General features: G+C 33.1%; 2 protein-coding genes across 6 annotated transcripts in view; one reads left to right on the top strand and one right to left on the bottom strand.

Annotated features, from left to right (window-relative positions):
• The window catches only part of LOC111047351, a 363987-nt gene that overhangs the window by 249176 nt on the left and 89785 nt on the right, over positions 1 to 25026 (top strand). The gene's annotated exons all lie outside the window — the stretch shown is intronic.
• Positions 1506 to 9761, bottom strand: LOC120349843. 4 transcript variants are annotated; one of them, XR_005570451.1, is made up of 3 exons: positions 9728 to 9761; positions 3073 to 3312; positions 1506 to 1636 (listed from the first exon to the last, which is right to left on the bottom strand). XR_005570451.1 is itself a non-coding variant. In XM_039420977.1 (3 exons), exons 1-2 carry the CDS (start codon positions 7788 to 7790, stop codon positions 3079 to 3081), a joined length of 516 nt encoding a protein of 171 aa, XP_039276911.1. In that variant the 5' UTR covers positions 7791 to 8314; the 3' UTR covers positions 1506 to 1636; positions 3073 to 3078. The 4 variants fall into 4 exon arrangements, 1 of the variants encoding a protein (XP_039276911.1); XR_005570450.1 differs by lacking the exon at positions 9728 to 9761 and adding an exon at positions 4578 to 4863; XM_039420977.1 differs by lacking the exon at positions 9728 to 9761 and adding an exon at positions 7509 to 8314.

The raw sequence follows: 25026 nt of genomic DNA, 5'->3' as shown, positions 1-25026 counted from the left end.
ATTTAAAATACGAATAATGAAGTTCACACAAAATAATAACATTATTAATGTAACCAATATGGTTCCCTTTCTAATAAAAGTACTGAGGATGCGCTAGTATATTTTGTAAACAATGTAACAGATATGTTAAATTCCAAGAAAAAACCACTTGCAGTCTTCATGGATTTATACAAGGCTTACGATACCATACCACATGATAAAATTTGCAACAAATTGGAGAAGTATGGTTTTAGAGGTCATTCATTAAAATTCATAAGAAGTTACTTGTAAGGTAGATCCCAAATTTTAAAATAAAAGTATAGAGAAACTGTCATTTTAAGGCCTACCCCAGGTAACTGTACTGTACTTTCACCAATTTTTTTTCATACTTTATGTAAATAATTTGCTAAAATATGTGAGATTTCCATCTTTTGCTGATGATTCAGTTCTCAGAAAATAATTGGAATGATACTTTCATTGCTGCAGAGCATGATATGACTATTGTGAAGAATTGGATGGACTCTAATGCTTTGAGTTGAAATTTAGAAAAAAACAATTACATAGTTTTCACAGCAAATAGAGAGGGTAAACCTGACAACCAATACAAGTTACAACTATTCAAACTGTTCTTCAATCAACCAACCAAACATTGATAGATGCTCTTGTCCTGTTATTAATAGGAAATCAACCTCAAATATCTTGGTATATGCGGGTTGATGAGTGTCTCAAATGGGACATCAATGTTAACTTACTATGTAAAAGACTAGAATACCTATCATATAAATTTAAAAATCTGAAAAATGTGCTATCTTCCTCAGAATGCAAATATGTATATACGGCACTAGTAGGGTCCCTAATGCGATATGGTTTTGTGGGACTTTCGATACCCATATTAAAAACCTTTTTCCAATAAAAAAATTCATCATAATGTCAATTTTAAATAAACCTAGAACTTATAATACTAAGATTTTGTTCAGTGAATTTGATGTTAAAACTATACGACAGTTATATCTTAGTTTCATAACAAATTACAGTTTCAAATACGAGCATAATTTCCCTCTACCCGATGACAAATTATAATCTTAGACCTAATTCAAAAAGAAAATATGAAATATATAATACTATCTCAACTATTTTTAGAAGGCAACTTTACTAGATTAGCAATAAATTCGTGAATATACTAGAAAGTGAATTTCCACTTAATAATTTCCGAAGTAATAAACACAGAAAAAGAGCCATAGAGGCATGGCTGAACTTAAGTTATTTCCAATCGTTGACTTTTATATAATAATCAATTTCATGTTATAAATTACATGTTCAAACACTACATACTCTAAAGAGTATGTAGTGTTTAAAATTAAGAGTTAATTTTCATGTATGTATCTTAGTTTAAGTGAAGTAGCATATACGGGTACGGTACTTATATTTATTTTTTGTGAAGCTTTTTTGCATATTTTGTTTTTGGCAAATAGAATTCATTCATTCATTCATTTCATAATTTTTCTCATAAATGAAATTGGGCCTACATTATACTTGATCATAAAACTTGAAAATTAAACTTTTCATTTTATTCACATCACACTTAAATCACTAATTAATTCACAAGCTAAACCAGTCAGCAATAAATATCAGTAGCCTACGCCAGTTAGCAACATATCTGCAACATACATATCAGAACAGTTTTATCAGTTCACGATCAAACATTTCATTAAAATACATTTCAAGTGACTAATTACAATTAATTTCATTCAATCAAGAATATTACTGTTGATAGGCCTATCAATCAACAAAATTTCTGGTATCATTGCTAAAGAAATCTATGAATGGACTCGAGAAATTTAAATTATTTCGACTTGATATAGTGTTTCCAATTCATGTTATTATTCATCATATTTTTTAGAGTTATAGTGTGGGGGAATTCATAATCAATCGTCTACTTTATTTTTCGTTGTATTCTTCAGAGCATTCTCTCCCCATTCAATTTTTGTAATTTACAGCAAATAAATTCAATTGATTTAAATTTATCCGTCCACATAAAGACAGAAATAAGTCCCATTGATAATTGTTCACTGGCATAGAAAAGTATTTTAGACACATTAGTGAAGTATTTTATACACGAATCTGTAATCCAATAATTGCATAGATATATTTTTTTGAGGGTATGGATCATTCATCACTAGGTATAAACTTAACATGATAGCTCAATGAATGATAAACTCGACCGATGAAGATGGAAGAATATTATCAATACCTAATATTGTACAGAGTGGGTGAAATGTATGAGAACCGCTTAATATCTCATACACAAAGGTCATTTGACGGTGAGTGCGATTGAGGATCCTACTCAAATTTAAAATAGTATTCTACTGTGACTTTAAAAATCTGGTCAGTCATCTTGGGCCCACCATTTTGAATGTAAGTTTATTTTTGTGAATAGCAAGATGGTCGTACGATAGTCTACATGATTTCGATACTGAATTTGAATTCAAAATGAATGGTGAAAGCCACACATCGATAATAAGCCAAACCGTTTCGAATATATTCACATTATTAATCAATATAATGCAAATCAGACAGGAAATAAATACATTTTACCTATAATATAATGCAAATCAGACAGGAATTAAATACATTTTACCTATAAAACTCTACTGTTCATTGAAACTAATACTTCAAACACCCATTGTATTCACATCTTTTAAACTTCTAACAAAACAATTTGTTAGGTAAGATTTTTAATGTAGGCTACTTACTTATTTAATTTCTGATTTGCAGGGTTTTCTGAACTTCGAAACGGTTTGACATATCAATGTGCGGTTTTCACCATTAATTTTGTCTTCAATTTCCTAATTGCAATCATGTATCGCATGATCACCTTCCTATTAAAAGAAAATACATTCAAAGTGGCGGACCAGATTCTTCAAGTCACAGTAAAGTAGTACTGTTTTTTAATTTTATTAGGATCCTCAATCATAACAACCGTCAAATTAGCTTTGTGAATGAGATATTAAGCCATTCTCATACATTTCACCCACTATGTATAATTATTGTACACGTGTACACAAATATGAATATAAATTTATCGAAACGTACCTTGCATTAAACTGTATAGACCAATACTTGACAGGGTACCGATTTGCTTGGCGACACACAAATCTTGGAGTCTTTAGTGTCATCGTATAGCTCCCATGTATCATTGCACCGTCTTACATAAGCAACATAATGTCCAATACTTGTGATGCTTGATGTTTTCCCACAGAATCCCAGAAAACCTCTTAGAGTATATGTCACTTCATTTAGAGTGATAACGAGAGGTAAATCACAAGGCTTTGTCTGGAAATAATGAACATGAATAAATTAACATGAAAAATTATTACTGTAATACATTGCAATACATTGAATACATGTTGCAATATCGTAGTGTAGGCCTAATATCTAATTCATGATTGGTGAAAAAGATCAGCTGGTATTTTTAAAAATCTTCTTCACCAATCATGTATTAGATTCTAGGCCTACACTGTGATGTTGCAATATCGTAGGCCGGGGCATTGTATTAGAGGTGGCTATGGTTGTACTCATATTATTATAGTTGCAAACCTGTGTTGGTTTGGCAAAAGCCGAGTGAAAATGAAACTAGTTGACTAAAGGACAAAAGCCCCTATTTGTCAGTTCCCTTATAATTCCTTATTACCCCTTGGGACTCCTAGCGAAAAGCGCTCGGCTGTCTTGTGGGTTCGCGCTCAGCAGGGTCTATAGCCCCCTTTTTTCTATTGCCAAGAACTATAGCTTTCCCACCATCGACAAGTCGAGATCTATAATTTGAGCCCTCAACCTCATAATTTCCTTTATTAAAACCACTGTATTTTAACTGTCTGATTTAGTTAGACTCCTCCCTGCACACGGACAAATCATCCACGCAGGGAGTATACAGTCGAACCTCTGTATAACGAAGTCGATTATCCAGAGAAAAAATTCGCTGCAGAGAGGTATTCGTTATTGAGAGGTTCTGTCAAGAAAACTGCCACGATCCTATGGATCTTATAATATCGTATCACGGCGGTAAATAAATGAATATGGTACATAGAACATATCACCGCGAACGTAGGTAGGGTACCTATTAGGCCAATATTAATATAGAAATTTGAAAATTCATGCAGTTTAGAATAAAAAACATGTTTTTTGAATATTTATAACATGTAATAAGTAAGTAAACTCACCAATTTATTTTCAGAAAGCTTGATTTGTACTATTAGTAGAGTTTAATCAGAGTACATACTCTGTGGCAATATTTTTCAACTCTTTACACTACTATTAGATGGAACGCAAAATACGGTTATTTTGTCAATAACTTTTATTCTATCGTTACGTAATTTTTTTTATAAATAAATTTGAAGTTAAAGTTGAACCATCTTCATACGACTCGCCAAACGCTCACAATTTTTACGGAAAGAAATTTTCTTACGAAATTAATAATAAATATTAGTGATAAGATTAATATGTATTATATATTACTGGGAGAATTAATTATAATTATTAGATGTTAGTGAGACAATATTAGTAATACATCTGTAATTAATCTATAATATGTCTCTACTCACCTCATACTCCTTTAAAATGTCACTTTTTTGGTCAGTGCTTGACATATAAACTAATTCTATGATTAGATATGTGTTGCACAGGGTCCTCTTCACTAATTGGACTCCTCCACATTGCTCGCATGTCCGAAATTTCAGTTATAATAGCTCTGACAATTTTTTATCCAATTGACTTAGGTCCGATTCAGTGAGACATACTGATAGACAACTTTGGATTACAGTTTTTCCTTTTTTGCAGTTTTAAATTCAATTATAAAAGTTTGATAACAATAGATTGATTCTAATCACATTTAATATATACCGATTATATGTTGTCCACCATCAGGTCAATAAATCCCTCTACTTATGAATTCTTTTTGTGAGTAACTTTCAAAAGGAAGTGGAAGTGTAAGAACTATTTTTTACAGGGAACCCCGCTTGGCAACTGAAGGCGGTCACGCACCGCTTGTGCGTGCGTGTGAGGGTTTGTCAACTTTCAGTGGCTTGCAAACGAGAAATTCCTTAACTAGATTCCATTAAAAACCGTACAAATGTGTCGATTGTTATAAAGAAATTGATTTCAACAGAACTCATAAAAACTAATTCATGTTGCGAGATAAATTTCCAAAATATTCATCAAAAACCATAACAGTTTCCCACTTAATACGTGAATATAAAAGTCTTCTCAAGAAATATTACTTTTCCACCTTGCAAATTGAATATAGTCCAGGCAACGAATGCTAAAAAAAAGGTATAGAGGGAGAAGTATGGAACACAATGTTTGACCCCGCAGCTCTTTTGAGGATAGTTAGGGGGTAAACATATCAAAATTCCTCACCACTACCCACTGTGCTAAGGGGGTGGGGGTGGTTTGAAAGTAACATATTTTGGTTTTTTGCATATATCTCGAACAATATGCGTCTTTCGGAAATTTTTCTCGAATACACAATTGAAGATTACAAATTAACCTACAAGTTTCGTCTGTAACAATTTTCCATATCTGTCATAGTTTTCTAGATATGAGCTCTTGAAGGTGTCAAAATTTGAAGAGAAACCCTTCCGGCTCCGAATTTTCATCTCTTTGTCCTTATAACTTTTTAACGATTGATTGAAAAAATCAGTGCTAATCATGAGCTCATATAGCATCATATTCTCTTCAATGTTATTATTTCATTATATTACGCATCTCCCTACGATTGTTGCAGCCGTTATAGTGTTGAGTGTGAAATCTTCAGTTTAACAACAATAGATCAATTGACAGAGAAATTTGGAGGGAACGTTTGGAACACAATATTTGACTTGCATTGTTTGGACTACTTAGAAGGTGAACATATCAAAAGTCTTCATCCCTACCCCTTGTGCTTAAGGGATGAGTGTGGTTTGGAAGTTGCGTCTTTTCATTTCTGGCTTACACGCATCTATCTAGGAAACAATGCATTTCAGCGACATGACTAACAGAACAAAAATGAAGCTAGATAAATTTCCTACAAATTTTGTTCAGTACAGTTTTGTGATAGCTCCTTTATTTTCCGAGATATCCACTTTTAAAAGTGTAAAAGAAAGCTTCTCTCCCAACTTTTCGAACTTTCAGGACTTATTACTCAACAACAATGCATCCAAAAAATAAGTACTGAACGTTGTGTAGTGGAAAATTCAATTCTCTTTGATTAAATGAATTTTTTCACCATTTTAAGCTTTCCATATATTGTTATAGCAGCTTTAGTGTTGAGTGTGGAATTCTCATGTCTAGAAAACTATGACAGATATGGAAAAATGTTACAGATAAGACTTGTAGGCTAATTTGTAAGCTTTAATTTTGTATTGAAGAAAAATTTTCGAAAGACGCATATTGTTCGAGATATAAGCAAAAACCAAAATATGGTACTTTCAACTACCCCCACCCCCTTAGAACAGTGGGTAAGGGTGAGGACTGTGTGAGTCCTCACAAATGTGAGGACTTTTGATAATTATGTTTACCCCCTAACTATCCTTAAAAGAGCTGCGGGGTCAAAAATTGTGTTCCAAACTTTTCCCTCTATAATCTTTCGTTGACTGGACTAATAGAGAATTAACAGACCTTCATAATGAGATATTAACAGGAACGTTCGGATGAAAATCAACCGAGTTATATGGAATCCCAATCAACATTACACTTCGAAATATTAATTCGACATGATCCCCCTCTTGCCCTGCCCAGCTTTAATGCTGCATTCACTTTGATAGTCCATTACCTACTAAACTATTTAATGAACGTCCTAGAAACCGGGCATCAATAAAAAAGTTGAAAGAGTGTTTGCCTGGCCTCACAATCAATAACACAGTAGAATAGATAAATAAAATAAACTGTTACACAATATGATAAAAGAGCTTCAAATCTTGGACATAATTTGTTAGGATTGAAAGGAATTTCACCAAACTTTAAAGGTCTTGTCAAGTATACTTTTAAAGTTTTGTCAAATATTGGAAGGTAGATTGGCTTTAATTCCATTGGTCCATCTCGCACAATGAAATGTTACCAATTCCCATCAAATCTTGATGGAGATTTCACAACACTTTTGAAGTCTTTAGAAAAGTAAAACAAGATTTGGAGCAATTTGATGGACTATGGAGTGATTTAAGGGTTGAAGCTCTTTATTATTTGATTATGTACAGCCCATAAGCAATTAAATGATAGAGGATGTATAGAGATTTAAATTCCTCACTCCGAAATCATTGTTTTAGTGTGAAAAACTTGAAGAAGACCACAAAATGGGCCAAAAAAGAATACAAAACATATGAAATTCATTACCAGAGAATCTACACCATAGAATGCAATTTTTTTAATAGCATGTTTGTATATTATTGAAAAAAATGTGGAAAGATTATAAAGATGTTTGAAGATTTCCTATTATTATTCCTTCATTATAAAGATTATTTCCTCTAATAAAAAAATGAATGAACTCATCTTAAACATACCTTTGGCAGAAGATGCCTCTGATGTTTCATCTGTTGATCCTCTTCTTCTAGAACACGTTGAAGTCCCCACTCATTGTACATTGACTGGGCACACTTATTGTTACGAATGAAAAGATAGATCGCTTTCGGTGTCATCCGCGCATTCAAACTATTCGACATTTCAATAAAAACACTGTTTGTCGGGGGCACGATTTTCCCGTTTTCAAAAACTCTTGTTTTAAAGAGCGAAACCACTCCACATACCTCCTCATTACACACTTTTGGACGTCTACCGCGCACCATTTTAAGTTTGATTCAAGCTACCTAGACAAAATTCGCGCATTTAGAGTTATGTACCTTACATTAGCATATCAGCGTCATTACTGATATAAGGGCTCACTTCACTCAATTGCCAAATTATGCTGAATGCTTGCTCGACGAACGTATACTGGAGACTGAACACTGAACTGTCCCAAGCAAGAAAAAACTGCGAAAGGACAAAAAGAAGGGACTTTTAGCAGGAGGAGTTTCACTTAACAATAATGAATAGAATTTTAGGGAACTCCAGTATGAATATAGCTCTAGCAGGTAAAGGAGAACTTGTTTGAGAAGACAAACTTTGACAGTGAAGGCAGACAACCTTCTTTTGCTAGTAGAGAATAGGAGAAATAGCTCTGGGTTTTCACATTGTTGATTCTTAGACCCAGCAAATTTTCGAAACAATATAATTCCGAGAATGGATTCTTATGTCTAACATCTTTCTGCCTATTGTTTCACAAGTCTGTGGAACAGCATGTTTGACAGCTGTGAGCTGGGTGGAAGGTATAACTCACCACATGTTAAAAAAGGTGGATTTCGAAGAGATAGCTTGTGCGACTGCATTTATTTTAAAAGAGCACCCTATTTATCATTTTTATCCATGATGACATGATGTATGATGAGAGTAGGTACTTTGGAACCTTCAAACACGGTTATCCAGAAGCAGCTGAAGCTAAATGCAGAACTACAGGTTCACCATAATGTACGAATGATTTTACCTGGTGGACAATAATTGTTTCTATTTGTGTTCATTTTGAAACACCTATTTTACTTTTCATAGTTTATTTATAAACTTAGAACTGAAAATACCCCAGAGTCTGCTTCTGAAATTTAATATCTTATTTGTTCCGTGTAAAAAGGAAATTTCCAGAAGCATTACAATAACACCTATAAATATTTCCCTACACCAATTCTAGTTGTTAAGTTTTTAATTATGAATGCTTCAATAATAATGACTTCAGACTGCTTATCCAGTAAAGAGTATAACTATATCTATTACATTACTATAGTATAGATAAGATAATTATTATCCATCCTTGTTTTTGAGAATTGACCTCGCACATCTTTGATTTGAGGGTGCTGAATCCGAATCTGAAATCGCGAATTCTCTATCTTCATTTTGAAGCGATTTAGGTTTTGATGGATAGAGGAGACATAATCGTTTCCTAGAAAAATTGACGTAAACCTGGCTGAGATTGATCAAAGAAAGCAGAAACCTTCAAACCTCAGAAATTTACAACGATCTCCCGTCTACACGACGCAAACTTAGCGCAAACTTGGCAGGTTTGCGCTAATATCGTTGTCGTGTAGACCGGGCATACGGTACAGCTATTTTCAAAATTATTATTTTTGCATTTTTGTTAATTGGAATTTGATATGTTTTGGGAGCAATAATGTTTCTCCTAGAAAGCAGTTATCATTTTTTCTAATTAAACAATAAAATAATGAACTTGTATTTAATGGATTGGAATCATTTTGAAATATACTCATAAATGTGTATGAATTTCTACTAAAATCGCTCATTGGACATAACCCCTACAAACATCTCCATTTGAGGAAATTCATAAAGAAGGAAAATAAAAACAAGTAAGAGAATACAAGATAAGAAAATAAAAATGAGAAATCACTTATCCTAGGATGTGAAAAAGCAATCCATATATCTATCTCTCTCAGAAGTCTTCCATTTAAATGATCGGTTTTGAAAAGAGCAGGTATCACATTTATAAACTTATAATCGAACTGTCTTCTACAAATAGATAGAACTGCATTGTGTGATTCAAATGTAATGCTTGAGGGATGAAGATTGAAAGGTGATATACGAAGGTTGAAAAGTTCTGTATGTTCATTGATGTAAATAATTAAATTCTTTATATACAGCTGCTCAACGGTCAAAACATTAAATTCATTGAAAATACTGTCACCGCGTGGAAGTGCCACCACCCCTGAGATGACGGAGAAAGTACCGATATGGGAAAGCACCACCCCCGACGCCGTCGGTACAGTGGAGAAGGTGCCACTGCGGGAAAGCGCCGCCGCCGCCGAGACGACGGAGTGAATGCCGCAAAATCAATACAGAAAAACCTAAACTTAATACTAATACTGATACTAAACATGTAATAAGATATCTGATAAATTCAAATCTCAAATTATAGAGAATTCTTTTCCCATAGTAATTGTAAATACTATTATATTTCATCTACTGTAATTGGAAAATAGTTTCTATAAGTGCCAAAAATTATCTTTCTCCTCAATGTACTCATTTCAGCAATGCCCGGCCTGAAGAAGAGCGGAAAATGGAAAGCCCGTGCACTGCGAGCGCGGCGCGGCGCGACGCGGTTCCGATCCCGAAAAGCTCAGAGACTCATCGAGATCTGCGCCGCGCCGCAGTCCAATGCATGGAGGTCACAAAGTAGAAGGAATTCTTTCTTCTCTGTGATGGAGGTAAACTTGATCACTTGATACGCCGCGACGCGTCGCGCCGCTCTACCTTCGTAGTGCACGCTCTACTTGAAGGTGCAAATGTTTTTAATAATGGTAAAAAATGGATACTAAATATTGGCAGCATTAGTTTGTTGAAATTCAGACATAGCCGCGCCGCGCCGCGCCGCGTCGCGCCGCTCCACTGACATAGTGCAAGCTCTACTTGAAGGTACAAATGTTTCTAATGGTGGTACTAAATAGTACGAAATAGGTGCTAAATATTGGCATAATTATTTTGTTGAAATTCAGACATAGCCGGGCCAGTGACATGCCCATGTGCAGAGGTCATTGACCCCTGCTATTACATGCAATAACTCTGTAACCTTTGAGAAAAGAAAATTTTTATTGTTGGTACTAAATAGTACGAAATAGGTACTGAATATTGGCATAATTGGATTGATGAAATTCAGACATAGCCGGGCTGAGAGGTCATTGACCCTAACTATTTTCATGCAATAACTCTGTAACCTTTGAGATGAAAAATTTTTTATTGTAGGTACTAAATAGTACTAAATGGGAACTAAATATTGGCATAATTAGTTTGATGAAATTCAGACATAGCCGGGCTGAGAGGTCACAGACATTTGCCACATTCATGCTGTATTTCCTCTGTTACCTTTGAGGTGAAATTTTTTTTATTGAAGGTACCAAATAGTACGAAATAGGTACTATTTAATGGCATAATTGGATTTATGAAATTCAGACATAGCCGGGCTGAGAGGTCATTGACCCTAACTATTTTCATGCAATAACTCTGCAACCTTTGAGATAAAAAATTTTTTATTGTAGGTACTAAATAGTACCAAATTGGAACTAAATATTGGCATAGTTAGATTGGTGAAATTCAGACATAGCCGGGCTGAGAGGTCATTGACCCTAACTATTTCCATGCTGTATTTCCGCCACCTTTAAGGTACAAATTTTTTCATTGGAGGTACTAAATAGTACTAAATAGGTACTAAATATTGGTGCACAGCTTGAGTTCAAATTTGAAGATAGCCGGGCAACCATGTCTCTGGCCCGGCACTTTAGAGAAATCAATAACTCAGTTAGGGGTGAGGTACAAATTTTTTCATTGGAGGTACTAAATAGTACGAAATAGGTACTAAATATTGATGTTGGTTAGTATGTTGAAATTCGATCATAGCCGGGCCAGCGACATGCACGTATCATTATAGCCCAGTCAATGAAGGTCCAAAAAAGCAGTTTCGATCCGAAAATTAAATAAAAGCTGAATTTCCCACCATCGATAGAACCCTCCCAGAGGGTCATTCTCCCAAAAGTCCCAAAAAATCCCCTAGGAGCTTTCCGCCCCAACCCCCTAAAACATGAAAAATGCAGGTAAACACGGGAAATCAATTATCTCTGTACCCATTGATCGGAAACAGCTCCATTATATGCCATTCGATTCGTTACATTATGGACTACATTATTAGTTATATTCATTCTTTCAATAAAATCTACAGTTTTCTTGATAAAACAATATATATGTAAAAATTGAGGGGGTTTGTGATTTGATTTTTTTGTTTTCTCCGATTAACCTCGAAACAAGTAGTTTTAAAGAATAATGAGCCAAATATTAATGTAGCCACTCTCATTGCAAATCCATTGATGTATATTGTTATGTATTTGCGAATCAATTTGACGCTGTGGAAGGGGAAACAGTCGACGCGGAAAGGCGTGGCATACTCTCTTAGCCATAGTAAACAGCAAACTGGAAATCAATTATCTCTGTAACCATTAATCGGGAAAAAATCTATCATATGTCATTCGATCCGTTACATTATGGACTAAAATATTAGTCGTATTCATTTCCTCAATAAATCAAACAGTTTCCTTGATAAAATAATCTATATATATATATGTGAAAATTTGGGGGTTTTTCGATTTGATTTTTGGTTTCTCCGATTAACTTCGAAGCAAATAATCTAAAGAAAATTGGACAAATAATTAATGTAGCCACATTCATTGCGAATCCATTGATGTATATTGTTATACATTTGCGATTCGATTTGACGCTGTGGAAGGGGAAACAGTCGGCGCATTATGGCGTGGCTGACTATCTTCACCATAGTAAACAGTAAAATACAGTAGTAGGCCTACTGCTTTCTAAGTTGCATCTTATTCGCAATATGGCGCTCGAAAAAATCAATTTTGTCTATTGTTTTGACATGCGATGAAACTAATTTTTCACATTTTAATTCTCTAAATTTTCTAAAATCATTTTGTTGTTATAGATGTGCTAAATCATGCATTCTATGACAGACAAAGATATTGTTTGCAACCGATAAAATATTCATACTATCACATAATATAATACATATTTAAAATATGTGTGTATTATCATAATTCTATGCTGAAATTTATCATAAGCTATGTCAAAAACTGAGATAAATCATAGATTACAATAGTGTTAACAGTGGCAATTTCCTGAAAAATCAAAGCGTGCAGTGTTTGCTGATTTCTACAATTAATATTCTTCAAGCCAGGTTGATAATATACCTTCAGTTGAGCTAAATATATATGACGGCTGAGGCATAAAAAAAATTATACATTGGGCTTGTTGAGTCGAAACTTTCTATGATTATCTCTGTAAAGTAGCTTATCTTCCGTTCTTACTAGTTGAATCTAGATTATTTAGACAGTCCAATATGAAAATTCAGTAGATTCTAAAGATGAAAGCCATGCAAACATACAAATTAAGGAAGAGTAAGCATGCATAAAAGGTAGGAAAATCATGAAAGTGTTTCACATTATTAACCACAAAGTACCCTACCATATAAGATTAATTGAAAGACGATTCATCATCTTCTATTATTTTTGTTAACATATCGATTTTTCACCTCCACTCGCATCTTGTCATTCACTATAGAAGGTTGGCAGAAGCTTTTCTTTATGTCGATTAATGTTTATTGAAATTGATTTTGATTAGGGCACCAAAAGAATAGATCATTTTCTATTTGAAGCATTCAAATTGAATCTATTGAACATGATTTCTTATGACTTAGCATTCACAGATTTAGTTGGGTGAGGCTATTTGAAAAATGTACCTGATTATAAATTCCCTGGTTTTTATACCATTCTAGTTCATTGTGATCATTGAAGGGTTGAAGTGATGAGTTAGTTCAAGTGAATTCTAGTACACAAGTATATTGTGCTTATGATGGGCTCTTCTTTATTTTCTATCGATGTTTTGCTCCAGTAGAGAAAATTCAAAATGTTGGTTCTACATTTTATAAGCTTTATAAATAATATAAATTTGATAAGTCCAATATTAAATTAATCGATGTTGACTTTCATTGTATCGCTTTGTATCAATGTTACTTGCACTGTTTGCAATTCATCACTATTCTCTCAAGAATTAGTTTTTTATGAATTTCATGATCTGAAAATTGAAATTCAAATGCTATTTGGATGACGTTCACATTCCACTGGTTTTTTTTCAATAAGTGTTACGTTGAAGAGTGAGGCAATTCAATCCATTTGGAAGTAAAAGGAAATCACAGTGCGATTTGAACAGTGGATAGTAACTTTGAAATTCAGTTGCTCAATTCATTACGGCTTGATACTATCATTATTTTATAATTATAGTTGATCAGAAATATGGATTGTCTATAATGTTTATATTTCAGTTTGACCAATCGTCTATCACAATCTCGCTTTCATTCATAAACATGATAATCCTAAATACGTTGGTTACCTTAAAGATGTAGCTTATCCTACGTCGAACAATGTACAATATAAACAATTTTCATTAAATTATGATAATCATTGGAATTTCTGCCTGTGATTGAGAAAAAGTCATTTTATGAGCCTTGAAATTCATACCTAGGAAAAGTTTCATTATTACTAGAAATTTTGTTATTTTTACTATTTATTATAGGTACTGTACATTGATTTTTGTGATTATAGAGATCAACTACTTTATTCTGAATCAGGATAAGGATGAATAGGGAAATTGTGAGATGGGGATAACATCCATAGTTACATAGCATCAATTTGAAAGCTCTGATAATAATGATTTGAACGGAACTGCGATTCTGGCTTGGTATTGCCTCTTCATGTTCAGTGAGAATAGTAAGCTTCAGAATAATTCGTTCTCACTATATGTGATAATATTTGGTAACATTTGTTAATATTTGAACCGAATGTGCAACAAATTAATCTACTTTCAGATTGAAAACTTTTTTGTTCACGTGATCTGATGATATTCATTCCATTATCAAGTGTTTAAATTATAGAGAGTGATGAAACAAGTTAAAACACAAGAAAAGCTACGAAAATAAATTTTGAATCTTCATTTTTCACAAAATAAGGATAAGATGAAGAGTCGGACACATAATATATCATGAAACTTCGTTGAAAAACATCAATATCTGAAACTAGAGTTATCAAATTGTGTTACCTCTGACTCGTATGGAGAAGGCACACTTCAAATTAATATAATAAATTCAGTGAGAAAACAACGAAATCCTGATTTTTATCATGAGCATGGTTAAATCAAGAAAATTGTAATATTTTTTAAGAGTATTGAAAAGTGAAAATCTATATACAGCGCATGTCAAAACAATAGACAAAATTGATTGTTTCGAGTGCCATACTGTATTATTCTGTTTACTATGGTGAAGGGAGTCAGCCGCGTTGGCTGTTTCCCCTTCCACAGCGTCAACTTGAATCGCAAATACATAACAATATACATCAATGGATTCGCAATGAATGTGGCTACCATAATTATTCGTCACATTGTTCTTTAAAACTACTTGCTTCGAAGTTAATTGGAGAAAACAAAAAAATCAAATCGAAAAACCCCTAAATTTTTACATTATATTATTTTATTAAGGAAACTGTTCGATTTATTGAGAAAATGAATTCGACTATAATTGTAGTCCTCAATTTAACGAATCGAATGGCATATGATAGATTTTTTTCGATTAATGGTTACAGAGATAATTGATTTCCAGTTTGCTGTTTACTATGGCTAAGAGAGTCAGCCGCGCCGTTCCGCATCGACTGTTTCCCCTTCCACGGCGTCAACTCGAATCGCAAATACATAACAGTATACATACATCAATGGATTTGCAATAAGAGTGGCTACATTAATTATTTGTTTCATTTTTCTTTAAAACTACTTGCTTCGAAGTTAATCGAAGAAAACAAAAAAATCAAATCGCAAACCCCCTAAATTTTTACATGTATATTATGTTATCAAGAAAACTGTTAATTTTATTGAAAAAATGAATGAAACTAATATTGTAGTCCATAGTGTAACAAATCGAATGGCATATAATATAGCTGTTTCCGATCAATGGGTACAGAGATAATCGATTTTCCGTGATTACCTGCATTTTTCAACTTTGAGGGGTGCTAGGGGGGAAAGCTCCAAGAAGATTTCTTGGGACTTTTGGGAGAATGACCCTCTGGGAGGGTTCTATCGATGGTAGAAGATTCAGCTTTTATTTAATTTTTGGATCGAAAAAACCTTTATTGACTGGGCTATTATTTTCAAGTTCAAGTACGTATATGGAGTATTATATAAAATCTGACCGCATGTAATATACACTTATTATTAACATTTATAATAATCTCCATCAGAAGTTAAGTAATTCTTATTGTCCCAGTGAAATACGTTCCCTTAAAGTTTCTATTCCCTTCATATCTATTCTTCAATGAATATCACAAGGAATCATATTAATAAAAATCTAGTGCTTGATTTGATGTAATTCTTTCGATGTGGTGTAAGCTTTTGAGAAATAATTTGTAATTGTTAAAATGAATCGAGTCTAATTAATCACAGTTTATAAAGTTCTAATTTAAATGGGTAGATATAGTTAACATAACAGCGCAGCGCAGAGTGACTGGGTGGAAACGTCAAATTTTTTATTGTTCAACATACACACACATGATTTACATACATATAAAAACAAAATGATACACAATTTTTTTAGAACAATAATGCTCAAGGTAAAAACCTGTGAGGGGAGAAAAATCTATATTTTCACATGAAAACGTCACTCGAGAATAATTATATCACCCGGCCTCACAACAGAGAGTCTTAGAGTCCTTGACTTAGAATAGTTAATCTCACAGTTGTACAGTCAGTGTGAGTGAGATTTTCTGCACACATCATGCGTGAATACGCCGGATGGATCGACTCGTATAATTTGAGAATGGTGATAATGATGAGGAAACATGATTCTGTTAAAAGGAATAGTCTCCATCTCCATTATGTTCTTAGGGATTTACTTGTGATCATGTTTCTATAATTTTATCAATTCGAAGATCAGCCTTCAAAAATTTAGGTCAACTTATACATTTCAACTCACGTTGCTACACGTTTCAACTTAGCAAAAGGACAGAGGGAATTAGTATTATTATTCTCTAGAGCCCTGGAAATATCTCTGTTATTGTTCTTGGTACCTTATACAAAAGGGACTCCATAATACAAAAACAAATCAGTCCTTGCCGGACAAAGCTAGAGGAAGAAGAAAAAGAAGAAGAAGAAGAAGAAGAAGAAGAAGAAGAAGATTATAACCGTTGAGTACACTATTTTATCTATAACCACTTGTGCCGGGCACTCTCTTTAATTCAGGCCTTTTCCCAAGTTATAATAGTAAATTTAATACGCAATAGACTAGAGCCATTATTGTAAGTGAGTTAGCGAAATAAATTATTTTCTCTCTCTATTATGAACGGCCATGACTTCGAGTTTCCCATGATAGATATTTAAAAATTGTGGCTCCGAGTCGTCGAGGAATGTAGATTATGGAATTATCTCTAAAACTTAGCCTTCTTGTCGCGACATAAAATGCGATAAGTTGGAAAACAGCAAGCATTGAAATTATAACAAACTACCGATTTTGCAGTTACTATTTCGTCCAAAGGCTGTAGAAGCCACGCGACGATTGGTCAAATTGATTCCATTCGCCCAATAGGAGACCTGTTTCTAAATACAGTAGTGGGGATTCCCCAGCCGCGCAAGACCAGATTACGTTTCGGAGGACACTTTGCTAGGAGCACTACGAGAGTAAAGATGTAGTCATTATGTTTCGCCCTTTTTGGGCAAGTTTACAAGTTTATATCATTAGTTAGTTTTATTTTTATTAAAGTTTAAATTTACTAGTAGTGCCATGTCCTGAAAGGTTTAATTGTGTTTCTTCTTCATGTACGAATAATTGTTTCTTCAAATAACCGCTAAGGTACGTAAACTAAGGTTAAAATATAATTTAGGGAAATTAATTGATTGAAACTTCAATCAAAAGATTTTATCAACAAAGCCTGTTATTTTTCAAGTTAATAATATTGATTGAGAATAATCCTTTTGATTTTATTAGTGATGGAAGATACTTATAAATTTTTTTCTACAGAAGTATAGAAAGTTTTCAGTTACGTTACATTTGAGTTATTGTTTCTGGAGATATATTATCGTAGAGTATTGCTGAAAGTCAGGAAGATAGCCTTTAAATTGGAATGAAACTTTTAAGAATTGTTCATATTGAGTTTATGACATTTTTTAATTTATATTTTTCAGACTCTGTTTTCTTATGTCATTAAGGCTTTTGAATGATTTAGTAAATTTTTTAAGATAGAAATCTTAATAGACAAAGAAGAAAGTTTTCTTTTCCATGAAATTAATATTAAAAAATGTTGGCTAGCGCACAAGTTTCCAATAATACTAGTCGAACTACTATATGAAAAATTATATTTGATTTTGCAAACCAAACGAAAAATATCATAAAAGTTAACATCATAATTAATGAAGTATTCATTTCTCTAAAAGCATTATATTAATTTATTACGAGTGTTTTCATAAAGTTACATTGTATATTAATGACACTCTGGCAAGTAAATCCGTTTTAATTCAATTTTGAGAATGAAATCAGAACGTCAAGATAAAATCTAAATTAAATAATTGAATAAACTCCTGTTTTAGCTTTTGATGAATTGTAGGAAGAGTTAGAAATTAATGCTGTAATACATTTATTTACAGCGGTTCATGTGTGTCCCCAAACCAACTTCTTGTACTACCACCCCTTTGGTTCCGCAACTTTATGTAAAACCGCTTCAAGACACCCGTTCAGACGACAGGTCTAGGGACGTAAGAGGATGTCGCCGTCAAGCCAAATTCAACCGGTAAAAGCTCACCGCCAAAAACAAGGTACTGTAACCCCGACGATAAAGCAACGTACAACCAACGAAAGTGCAGTGTAGTGAAACAAAGGTTCATTCGAGAATGTCAATCAAAAGTGGGGATTCAAAATATTATGAAATGGGTTATATGGGTTACTATCGACGAAACTTGGGTTCAACGGGCTTTTCTTTCTTGAGTAATTTTATGTTGAAGTTAATTATTTGTTATTTGATGACTGATATTGTTTGGTTTTGTGACGTATTGCTATCTAAACGGGGATAGTAATGCGCCCCCGAATCAGATGAAGAATGTCAACAAAGTAACATGAAATTGTTGTTTCTGTTGTTCGATTTTAGTTGCCAATGTTTATTGAAACTGTTTGTATTTTTCAATTATTTCAAATTGTAGTGATTTTCTATAGTATAAACCTATTAAATCAGGCATGGCAAGATTAATTGAAGTTTTCTTGACTCTAGCCCGTTCACCTGCATGAATTAGGTATAGACTCAGGTATTTTCTAGATGTGTCGGCCTATTTCTAAATTCTAAATTTTATTCAAAATTATCTTCTTAGGCACACAACTGCGCCACTCTGCTGTCTAGAGATATTTAAATCTCTGGAATTCAAATTTTCTAAAAAATTAAATGTTTCATAACTTACTCTAATCATACTAGATCAATTTTTCTGAGTCTATACTTAATAATTCATTCTGTGAACGTGTTAACTGTCAATATTTTGGGTTTGGAGTTGAATGAATAATTTATAGTTGCTACTCCAATTTTTCTGATGTTTAAATAATTGTAGATGAAATAGGGAAGTTATTAAGTTCAGTAAATCCATTAAAACGAAAATCTTTTGAAGTGCTTAAAGATAAAGTCAGGTATTATTGAAGCTTAAGTTGAAAGTATTCTGAAACTTCATATTGAAATTGATCATTGAGAAATTAAAGGTTTAACGTTAGAATAAAAAATTAGTAGAAGAAACTAGCATAGGTGAAAAGCAACTGATTCTAAGTACTGAATAAATTTTTTGCATTCTGTAATTCCGTGAATGATGATAGAAATTATTGTAATGTCAACGTACGTATTCTGGTCTCACGTCTGGTAGTTGAATATCATTATAGTAGTAGTGAAAGGGAATATTGAGATTTTAAAGGTCAACCCAAGTAAATTAGGAAAATTCGGAAATTATTATGGGAGAATGTTTGGGGAAAATAGGGAAATTTTTTGAAAAGCTTTGGTAAATCAAAGGTAATCAGAGAATAAATAGGAAACTGTTTTATTAGTTATTGTTGATATGTAGTTTTGAAAAGTTGATGAGTAGTTTTGGCCTTGAGATGTTTAAACTAAATAATTAGATATTGTAGATTAAATTTGAAACGATGATCAAATCCTTGGGAATTTGTATAAAAAATAAGTTGATTCAGATGAGGTTGTTAAGTCCCTTTATCAGTAATGTTTATTCTCGAAAAGGTGAATCAGTTTTATTATTGGAAAGATTTTTTTTTCAGGTGTGACTTTTGCGGTAGGCATGCGTAGTGATAGTGTAAAGATCCGTTGTGTTGGTGACGTTTCCTGTAGGCTGTGGGGAATTTTTTTGTTTGTTTAGTTGAGACTCAAGATTTAGAGGAGGACAAGGGGATGTCCTGCCTGTGTGTGTTGTTGAATTTAGGTAATCGGCGCGAGTGTAGGTCCGTGTCCAGAGAGAACGGAGCACTGCCCGAAAGTTGTCCATGTAACAAATCAAGGAATCTAGCTGTGACTAACCTTGCAAATTTGTACGGTGGAATTGTATAATTTTAGCGAAAGGCACCGAAGATGGTGTGAGCTAAGATTTTTTTGTATCTAGTAAATGGTCTGGTTCATTCGAGAGTTATGGGGCTCGTCAGTAGAATAACGTAAACCGAAATCTAGAATATTTAGTGAGTCTTCGTAGTGATTGTAAGGAAAACAATCACCGTAATGCAGTTTAGGGAAGCCCAGTCAAAAGGTTCGTTAATGTTTGGTAGGAAAGTCAGCCGCAAAATCACAAGTAATAATAAAAAAAAGGGATATTATTGAGTTTAAAGTTGCTTAGAAATTTGGTATGGTAACGGAAATTGAAAGTTTTAGACAATGAATATTTAAAGTTATTAGTTAAGGTACCGGTATACAAATAAAATAACAGAGAAAAATTCTCGAGTAGGTAATGCTAGATGGTTATCAGTGAAAGTAGAAATAAATATTGGAGCACTACTGAACGGGTTAAATTAAAATAGAATTAACAGTGAAATTCTTCTAGTTGAATTTGAAATGAAAAGGGAAAAATCTCTTGAGTTAAGCATGAGTTAAAATTATTCTGTAGTTGAGAGTTGAAAGGTTGATTAAAAATTTAAATGGGGATATAAGGTAGAAATATGTAGGAAAATTCGTGTCAAAAAGGAAATAGAATTTTTGTTGGGAAAATTAAATTGAGGTAATTAACAGTAGTAGGACCCTTTAGAGATAAGTAGTCAAAAAGAATTAATAAATAAAAAAAAATAGGAAAATCTTTAATGAAATGATAAATTTTTTAATGATGAATAGTAAAATTTCAAGTTTTCCATGTGAATAAGTTGGGATATTTTGAGATCTAGTAGAGTAATTGAAACTAGTTGGATATGAAATTTATTGTTGAGAAATAATTATGTGAGGCTCCAGTAAGGTTGAAAATGTCAGTGAACTTGAGAATCAGCAATAGTGTAATAGTAGCCTGTTAATGTGTTAATGTATTGGTGAATTTCATAATGTTGATAATCAGGAGGCAAGCAGTAGCAGTCCAACAATGCTAAGTTAGAGCTGAACTTTCATATGGTAAATCATGCGATGAAAATTATGCTCCCAGTGTTTAGAGAAAATGTCACGTACTTTGAGTTTGTGATAAATAATAGCCTGGCACCCGATATCATAGTTTTGTTTTGACTAGCGTTCTGTGGTAAAGCTTTCCTACTGGAATATTATTATGAAAAGTGTTTTTCTCATGATTGTGGAATGCAAAATCGCGCTTGTGTCATATAGCTCTCGTGTTGATCTAATAATGCAATTTCAATCATTGTTATCTTTGAATCGTAGTCGATGTAGAATAGTATTGCCTACTGAATTGCTTTATATTGTTAAAAATATATTGCACTCTCAACTCTATAGTAATGATAGTTAGATTTCAATACATTCAGCTGAGTGAAAAAGGTTTCATCCTTTACTATTATAATCAATGTGCTTCATATTTTACAACAGCAGAGTAACATAGAACCAATTAGAACTATGATGTCTCTTAAACGTTTTCCCTTGTTAGAGTTTGCCAAGAAAATAACCAGGGACTCAATAAAGTGATTGAAGTATTCAAGATTATTATACTCGGTCCGTCTTTAGTACCTACTTAAAAGGTGGACACGTCCATATTGTTTTGTCCTGACTCTTGCCACAGTTTTAAAGACTCTTGCCACAAATCTCAATTAGTTATACATTTTGCTGAATTTCGGAATGATTAAAGAGATTTCTTTTGAAGAGGGCCCGCTTCAAATTGGATCCTACTATCAATCCAGAAATTCGACTCTCCAAATCATACAGAATGCCTCTATGGTAACATATCCTGATTAGATTTCTTTTTGCGTGTTTCACACCGGAAGGAAGGGGAGTGTGCCGGGCACTCTCTTTAATTCAGGCCTTTTCCCAAGTTATAATAGTAAATTTAATACGCAATAGACTAGAGCCATTATTGTAAGTGAGTTAGCGAAATAAATTATTTTCTCTCTCTATTATGAACGGCCATGACTTCGAGTTTCCCATGATAGATATTTAAAAATTGTGGCTCCGAGTCGTCGAGGAATGTAGATTATGGAATTATCTCTAAAACTTAGCCTTCTTGTCGCGACATAAAATGCGATAAGTTGGAAAACAGCAAGCATTGAAATTATAACAAACTACCGATTTTGCAGTTACTATTTCGTCCAAAGGCTGTAGAAGCCACGCGACGATTGGTCAAATTGATTCCATTCGCCCAATAGGAGACCTGTTTCTAAATACAGTAGTGGGGATTCCCCAGCCGCGCAAGACCAGATTACGTTTCGGAGGACACTTTGCTAGGAGCACTACAAGAGTAAAGATGTAGTCATTATGTTTCGCCCTTTTTGGGCAAGTTTACAAGTTTATATCATTAGTTAGTTTTATTTTTATTAAAGTTTAAATTTACTAGTAGTGCCATGTCCTGAAAGGTTTAATTGTGTTTCTTCTTCATGTACGAATAATTGTTTCTTCAAATAACCGCTAAGGTACGTAAACTAAGGTTAAAATATAATTTAGGGAAATTAATTGATTGAAACTTCAATCAAAAGATTTTATCAACAAAGCCTGTTATTTTTCAAGTTAATAATATTGATTGAGAATAATCCTTTTGATTTTATTAGTGATGGAAGATACTTATAAATTTTTTTCTACAGAAGTATAGAAAGTTTTCAGTTACGTTACATTTGAGTTATTGTTTCTGGAGATATATTATCGTAGAGTATTGCTGAAAGTCAGGAAGATAGCCTTTAAATTGGAATGAAACTTTTAAGAATTGTTCATATTGAGTTTATGACATTTTTTAATTTATATTTTTCAGACTCTGTTTTCTTATGTCATTAAGGCTTTTGAATGATTTAGTAAATTTTTAAGATAGAAATCTTAATAGACAAAGAAGAAAGTTTTCTTTTCCATGAAATTAATATTAAAAAATGTTGGCTAGCGCACAAGTTTCCAATAATACTAGTCGACTACTATATGAAAAATTATATTTGATTTTGCAAACCAAACGAAAAATATCATAAAAGTTAACATCATAATTAATGAAGTATTCATTTCTCTAAAAGCATTATATTAATTTATTACGAGTGTTTTCATAAAGTTACATTGTATATTAATGACACTCTGGCAAGTAAATCCGTTTTAATTCAATTTTGAGAATGAAATCAGAACGTCAAGATAAAATCTAAATTAAATAATTGAATAAACTCCTGTTTTAGCTTTTGATGAATTGTAGGAAGAGTTAGAAATTAATGCTGTAATACATTTATTTACAGCGGTTCATGTGTGTCCCCAAACCAACTTCTTGTACTACCACCCCTTTGGTTCCGCAACTTTATGTAAAACCGCTTCAAGACACCCGTTCAGACGACAGGTCTAGGGACGTAAGAGGATGTCGCCGTCAAGCCAAATTCAACCGGTAAAAGCTCACCGCCAAAAACAAGGTACTGTAACCCCGATGATAAAGCAACGTACAAACCAACGAAAGTGCAGTGTAGTGAAACAAAGGTTCATTCGAGAATGTCAATCAAAAGTGGGGATTCAAAATTATTATGAAATGGGTTATATGGGTTACTATCGACGAAACTTGGGTTCAACGGGCTTTTCTTTCTTGAGTAATTTTATGTTGAAGTTAATTATTTGTTATTTGATGACTGATATTGTTTGGTTTTGTGACGTATTGCTATCTAAACGGGGATAGTAATGCGCCCCCGAATCAGATGAAGAATGTCAACAAAGTAACATGAAATTGTTGTTTCTGTTGTTCGATTTTAGTTGCCAATGTTTATTGAAACTGTTTGTATTTTTCAATTATTTCAAATTGTAGTGATTTTCTATAGTATAAACCTATTAAATCAGGCATGGCAAGATTAATTGAAGTTTTCTTGACTCTAGCCCGTTCACCTGCATGAATTAGGTATAGACTCAGGTATTTTCTAGATGTGTCGGCCTATTTCTAAATTCTAAATTTTATTAAAAATTATCTTCTTAGGCACACACTCTTTTGACGAATTGAAAACTTATAAATTACTGGTGGTACTCCCATACAGTAACAGTCAGGGGTGTATTCAAATACCGTTGGATAACATCTTTCCAATATTGTTCCATTCATCTAGAAGTATATAATCTGTTCTTTCTTACATTGATATCACTTATGTATAAGTTATTGCAGAATCAAAATTATTTTAAATTGACTGAACAATTAAAAGTCACATTGAAATAGTTATTTTGGAGTTTGGTAGAAATAATACATTTACATGGAACTCAATTTATTCATTAAAGGCAATCTACATAATTCTAATAGGTTCTGATAACACATAATGATAAAATAGGTGTTCAATGAATTAATGAAGCCTAACAACTTGAAATATATTTCAAATTATTTAAGATTAAATTGATTCTACCTCGGTGAAAGTCAGCTTTACATTTGTACATGTATCATTGTATTGAATTATTAAATATTTGATGATTTTGGTAAAACAACATTTTAATCCTAGACTAGTAGTTCTATGAACAGTAGACGTCGCGCAGTTATAAAACACAGCCTCGTCTCATACTGTCCATAAGAGTAAATCCTGTTTGTATGTTGTGTCGGCAAGATGTCGGTGTGAAAACAGCTAATGGCTGTTGGGGTTAGTGTATCAAAAATATGCTAACATCAAAATCTAATCTCCTCCAACTTACTGGCAACAGGTCAGACCGAGTTGAAAGCAGATAAAGGTCGAGAGAAAATACTATATTTTCTTTCCGTTATTAATTGCATGCGTCATTGCATGCAATGAATAGTCAACACGACAGCTGATTTTTTACTAAG

The sequence above is a fragment of the Nilaparvata lugens genome, chromosome 2 (assembly GCF_014356525.2).
Source record: "Nilaparvata lugens isolate BPH chromosome 2, ASM1435652v1, whole genome shotgun sequence".
Classification (NCBI taxonomy): Eukaryota; Metazoa; Arthropoda; class Insecta; order Hemiptera; family Delphacidae; genus Nilaparvata; species Nilaparvata lugens.
Note: the sequence above shows the minus strand (reverse complement) of the source record. Positions and strands in the feature narration are given on the sequence as shown.